Source organism: Tachysurus fulvidraco, chromosome 10, assembly GCF_022655615.1.
Source record: "Tachysurus fulvidraco isolate hzauxx_2018 chromosome 10, HZAU_PFXX_2.0, whole genome shotgun sequence".
Taxonomy (NCBI): Eukaryota; Metazoa; Chordata; class Actinopteri; order Siluriformes; family Bagridae; genus Tachysurus; species Tachysurus fulvidraco.
In genome coordinates, this window is record NC_062527.1 from 21,334,953 (window position 1) to 21,341,234 (window position 6,282).

The 6,282-nt window shown below is 42.4% G+C and overlaps 1 protein-coding gene across 1 annotated transcript in view; it reads left to right on the forward strand.

Annotated features, from left to right (window-relative positions):
* Positions 1–2,393: 2,393 nt before the first annotated feature.
* Positions 2,394–6,282, forward strand: part of kcnk9 (potassium channel, subfamily K, member 9) — a 49,832-nt gene continuing 45,943 nt past the window's right edge. The window contains exon 1 of the mRNA XM_027174617.2: positions 2,394–3,541. Within this exon, the coding sequence (XP_027030418.1) occupies positions 2,998–3,541 (544 nt within the window). The 5' untranslated portion in view covers positions 2,394–2,997. The remainder of the gene's footprint in view (positions 3,542–6,282) is intronic.

Consider the following 6,282-nt stretch of genomic DNA (forward strand, 5'->3'; position numbering starts at 1 on the left):
AGTAGAGGATAAGTTCCTAAAGAGAAGAACATTCAGTTGCTCCAAAAGTTTGAGACCAGACCTCGGAAATGACCTCGGATTTTCTCAGATTTGTTCCGAGACATATCACGTGACATCATCACGACCTGCCTTCAGTCAGATCCATCTTCTAGGAACAGTTTTAATAGAGAGTCGTTACACACACACACACACACACACACACACACACACACACACACACACACACACACACACACACACACACACACACACACACACACACACACGCGTGTGACGGGTCTAAGAGAACAATAGCACTACCAGCACTGCTCCACTGGTCCTCATCTCTCAGGGTATTGAGGAGGTCTACATCAAGACTCTGTTCTGCACTGAGGTGGTGGAATAAACTTCCCCTAGATGTGCGAACAGCTGAGTCACTGCCTGTCTTCAAATGATGGGTGAAGACTGAACCTCTTCCTGTAATTTACTTCCTGTAAGCTTCTTTTACCTATTTGTTTAATGGCTGTTATCAGAGTTTTAGGTTGTTGGCATCACAAGTCTGTAACCTGATGATCTAATGTTAATGTATTAATTTATACCTGCTGTCACCATCCTGAAGTAATTCTTCAATTATTTTATTATATGATAAACATTTTGATTACAATTCATATTCATATTAAGTTCCTGTCAAAGTTCCAGGTCTCACTGACATTATAGCAGCCATAAACATTCGTTCTATCACAATCTTCTCTCATTTCACTCTCTTGTAGTTAATAAGACGTAAAATCGCAGCTTATCTTGTTACAGAGAAACCACAAAGACTTACGTATGAACTCCTCTGTCCTGAAGATGTCAGACCGATTAAAGTTCCAGCTTCTCCTCTGACCGTTCCAAAGCTCCGACACCGGAGACTCCTTCCATACATATTGCAGAGGTACAGTACCTGTGAATGAGCTGTTGCTATAGATTTATATAAACCTGTGATTTGCAGCTGCGCTACTGTCAAAAGTAATCAATCTTTTCTGATCAAACACAATCCAGGATTTAACAGAACTCCTTTATCATTAGCAGCTCAGCGACGGTGTAAAAGTGGACGCGGACCTCGGTAAACCCAGAAGAAGGGTGGTGTCCGTGTCCGTGTCCGTTCACCCTGTGGAGATGTGCAGATGGAGTCTATAAAAGATGAAGGTCAGAGAATCGATGTCTCTAGAAAGTCAGATGAACCCAGGAGACTGGTTGATTGTCATGCTGTCATGCTGCATGTGTCACTGCATGTGTTACAGATCTGAAGTCCGTGTTCAAACTGCATATGTCCTCAAGCCAGCAATGGACGTACAGAAGAAAGACGAAGAACAAGCATTAATCCAAAACGGGAAACTGGATTAACCCCTTTTTCTATGACGCTCATGAAACGGAGATGGACTTTTATTTTTATTCAGATGATTTCCTGTCTCCGAGTCTAATCCAGAATGAGTCGGGACTCTGTTGGCTTTCAGCATGAGACGTTGTAGATAAGCTTACTCTGAATTTTAGTGGTTGGAGAGAAACACCTTACGTTTTAGCTGGTGGTTTATCAACATTTACTAAACTGTTTTTTTTTTTTTTTTTTTTTACAGAATATTTCTATGAATATGTCATCTTTAGTGTCCACTTTAGTGTCCACTTTAGTGTCTACTTTAGTGTCTACTTTAGTGTCCACTTTAGTGTCCACTTTAGTGTCCACTTTAGTGTCCACTTTCATATGAGCTTTAATTAAACCAACACTGTAGAGTGAGACATGACAAAGACATTCAAAGACATCCCCCCCCCAAAAGAATTCATCTGCACTAAAAATAAACTTTAATCATTTTAGATATTAAATATATTATTGTTATTGATCTGGTGTCCAAAAACAAAACAAAAAAAACAACAACAACAAAAAAAAAAACAGTTTCTATGTACTTCAAATGATCACACAGAAAACTCTGCATATGAAATCAGGTGTAAATTTCCTTCTGGCACTTCTGTAAACACATCACCAAGCCTGAGACACACCGAGACACTGTGATGCTAAAAATGAGGCTGTTACATTTCACACTTCTATCACTTTTAGTTTTAGTTTTAGTTTTGCCTCAAATGCAGCATCTGACTAAAAAAAAATCTTGGCTGATGGACTTTATTCTAAAAGGAACGCTGATCTCTGGGTTTTTCTGTCCAAAGCAATCACCGTGTAAAAGTCGAATAAAGTGCGCAGTCTGGCAACCTCGCGAGAGGTTCGTGTTTAAGATATATAAAGACGTACAGTAAAGGTGAAGTGACTTGGTATGTAGTCACGTGATTTATTCAAAGGATAATATTGTGATTGATGGGTTAGTTCGTGACATTAGAGTGAGAGAGAGAGAGAGACAGAGAGAGAGACTTTTGATCAGTAGCAACCTGTTGTTGCACCATCGTTCACTTTAAGGTAGACCCTGCACCAGTTGAACGTTTCACGTGTAATCCGTAATTCCCCCCTCTCCACCCCCGCCCCCCTCCCTACCCGGTGAACACAGACCGGGCGCGGAGGAGAGACGACGCATGATGTCGGTTTGGTGATGTGGTCGCTTTTCAGGGGCGCGCACCGGGGACCGTGTATCCGCCTTTCTCTGCGGCGAAACGAAGCAGGAACAGGAGGAGGAGGAAGAGGAGGAGGAGGAGAGGGACGCTGACGGACGGGCTGATCGCTAAACGGAGCCCTTCACCCGGAGATCTTGCACAAATTAGTTTTTATTTTCAGGTAGCAGAGGGAATAAACACGCTTCACCGATTTCTTGTGTTCTTTCCTGGATTTTTGTCTCTGCGCGCTCGTGTGACGCCGTTTATCGGGCTCGATGAACAGGTCGAAAACTTTGAGGAAACATGTCTGAAGATGCTCTCCGTTCTGTTTTCGTCGCGCGCGTTTGCTGTGTTTGGTGTCAAAAAACGAGGGAAAACCAAGAGCGCAAGGACGTGCGTGATCATCGGTGACATGAGCGGTGGTCGGATCCGCGCGGCTGGTTGATGGCACTGCGCGCCGGCGCGACTTGCATCGGCCACGTCTTGCGCAGAGTGCCGCGCTTGCACGTCTCGCGTTCGCGGCGCTCCAGCAGCCTGCTGTGCCTCTCCCTGAGCCACGACCGTGACCCGGGGACGCTCGACTGCAAGCGCCCGTGTCCAAGCTTTCCTGACTGCCACTGTCGCCACTGCTCGTGCCGCTGCCGCCGCGCACTCCCGGCGGATCCGCGGGGACATGAGCCCCACGCGGGCTGGTTCCGGGGCGCCATGAAGCGGCAGAACGTGCGGACCCTGTCCCTGATCGTCTGCACGTTCACCTACCTGCTGGTCGGCGCCGCCGTGTTCGACGCGCTCGAGTCGGACTTCGAGATGCGCGAGAAGGAGCAGCTACAGGCCGAGGAGAAGCGGCTGCAGGGCAAGTACAACATCAGCGAGGACGACTACCGGAAACTCGAGACCATCATCATGGAGGCCGAGCCACACAGGGCCGGCGTGCAGTGGAAATTCGCTGGATCTTTTTACTTCGCCATTACAGTCATCACCACCATCGGTGAGTCAGAGCGAGCTTCATGCGCTTCTTCTTTTCCTCGGAGTTTACTTCAGCTACAAACCTGCGCGCTGTTACAGATGCAGTAACTCACATTAATAACACCTGTAGTTCTGAATGAACACCTTTCATGTGATCGAACTCATCTTGTTATAAACACGCACTGAAAACTCTTACAGCACTGAATATACATTAGCACAGCAGCTGGAGGTCAGGCCACGTCAAGGCCTTTTCTTTTTTTAATTGTTTTTTTTTTTGCTGTTTGACCAAAACGACGAAGAAACCTATTAAAACTATGTTGCCTATGCAACATGTAGCCTATAAATGTATGTGTGCTGCAGGATGGATGCGCATTGCACACTACGCACTGCTTAATCCTGCTCTAGTGAGCGTCGGGAATCACTTCATCACAGATCACAGCCAGAATTATCAGCATGTAGGAGTAAAATCCATCTCACCTGAGGGTCGGTTTATTTCGCAACTGGTTGCTGTGTACAAAGTGCAGAAAGTGTGGAAGTGCTTTTTGTTTTATGTGTTAAAAAACATCAAATAAAACATAAAATATAAAAGGCAGCAGCAGAAACATATTCACTTCCAAGGTGGATGGATTAAAGGAGCGACATTCACATAGTCACACAGGTATAGATAGTAACTGAGGAGAAAAAAAAGCCTTGAAGGGTTTAGAGAAGAACGTGGAGCACATGATGTGAAAGATGACTTCACACTTCCTAAATTCCTAAATGGGTTTATTTATAACTCGTTAACACAAAGGAATAAACAAAACGGATAAAAAGACTTTAGTGCGCGCGGCAGGTGGCTGTGATCAGCACCACGTTTCTCTCCATTTCTCCGCTTGTTTCTCCTCGTTAATAAGTCAGAAAGTGTATATTTGTTGTTCGCAAGTGTTTGCTCCTTTTATGCTGACTTTTTTTGTGTGATTTTTTTTGCGGCATTAAAACGATAATAAATAATCTGAAATAAGACGCAAATGTGAGTTTTAAACCGTAGACTTCGTGGCCGCACTCTCTAGTGCTGAACGGACAGCGACAACCGCTTGCACGAGCACGAGCACGCCCGAGAGCGCGCAACACCCTAGAAGCAGTAGCGACTTTTCCTACAACTTCTCAAACAGAGAAACCTATTTTTTTGGCACAGATACACTATGTTAGATACCATTAATTTTCTGCTTTACGATACAGACTCAAATGTTAAATGTTGTGCGTTCAATTTTGAGTTTAAAGCGCATTTAAATTATTTATTTAAGTATTAAAGCTCACTGCTGCATCTTGGAGGCTGCAATTACAAAAACGTACAATCGATAAATATTTTGTATATTATTAAAATATAAAACAGATATTTTATAAATAGAAACTGGTATTTTAATGTGTGTGTGTGTGTGCGCGCTTGCTTGTGTGTGTGTGTGTGTGTGTGTGTGTGTGTGTGTGTGTGTGTGTGTGTGTGTGTGTGTGTGTGTGTAAGCAGGTGCACGGTTTGTGGACAAACCTACAGAGAATAATTCACTCTGCGCAATTAGAAAATAGAAAGTGACTGAAGACACACTCTCAGAAATAAAGGCGGATTTATTTATTTATCTATCTATCTATCTATCTATCTATCTATCTATCTATCTATCTATCTATCTATCTATCTATCTATCTATCTATCTATCTATCTATCTATCTATCTTCTACTTAATCTTGCCGCATATTTGGCATCATTCACAGTCCGCTCTACTCTCTGTAGCATTAGTGTTCACCTTTAATTATCATTGTTCATTAATTATTTACATACACTTTAATTATCCTTATGTACCTTGCATTTTTTTTAAACGCTTCTAGGTAACATTCATAACCAGGACCGTGATGGTTGAATATGAGTGAAGAGAAATAAGTGACACTTAGTAGCTTGATTTATTTCAGAGTGTGTACAGTATCTAGTGTGTGGTCTGTATATAGCCTCGGATTGATAGAGCGTCTGAGGAGATTAATGTATCGTAAATGTGTCTAAAAGCAGTGAAGTAAGCTTTGCCTGTGAGTGTAATTGGTGTTAGGTCTCTAGTCGTGAAATGGTGCTGTTTTCCACTTAGTCACTGTGTGATTGACGGAGAAAAGTGACGAGATGAAACAAACACACACACACACACACACACACACACACACACACACACACACACAATCATCATTCTCATCATCATCATCATTATCATCATGACTCGGTTGACATTCACTGTTTTAACTCCAGATAAATCTTAGATATCTATTTCTAGGTTTTAGAAATGTGTTTGTGTGTGTGTGTGTGTGTGTGTGTGTGTGTGTGTGTGTGTGTGTGTGTGTGTGTAAGCTAAAATCCTTGTCATCTTCATATCATGTTGTTCCCCCTCTCAACCGTCACCCTACGACATTACTACAAATACACAGTAATGCAAGTTATACAGTATTTGAATGTTTAAATAAATATTAATGAGGAATTATGCAAATGAGCTCCTGGCTTTAGTTTTTTTTTATCAGGTGAGGTAAGATGAGACTCTAAAGGTGAACTAAAAATATCAGAGACTCATATTCTCTCTCTGTTTGCATTTATTTACACAATTGAGGCTTCGTCTAATTAAATATGCGCATTTAATTTGCCTTTATTTATGAAACGAATAATTTAGCTTTCTTATGATTTGTTTTAGTGTAAAACGATTCATTCGCACCGAATGACTTAAAAGTTTGAAAAACATGCTGAAGGTAATTTATAATGAA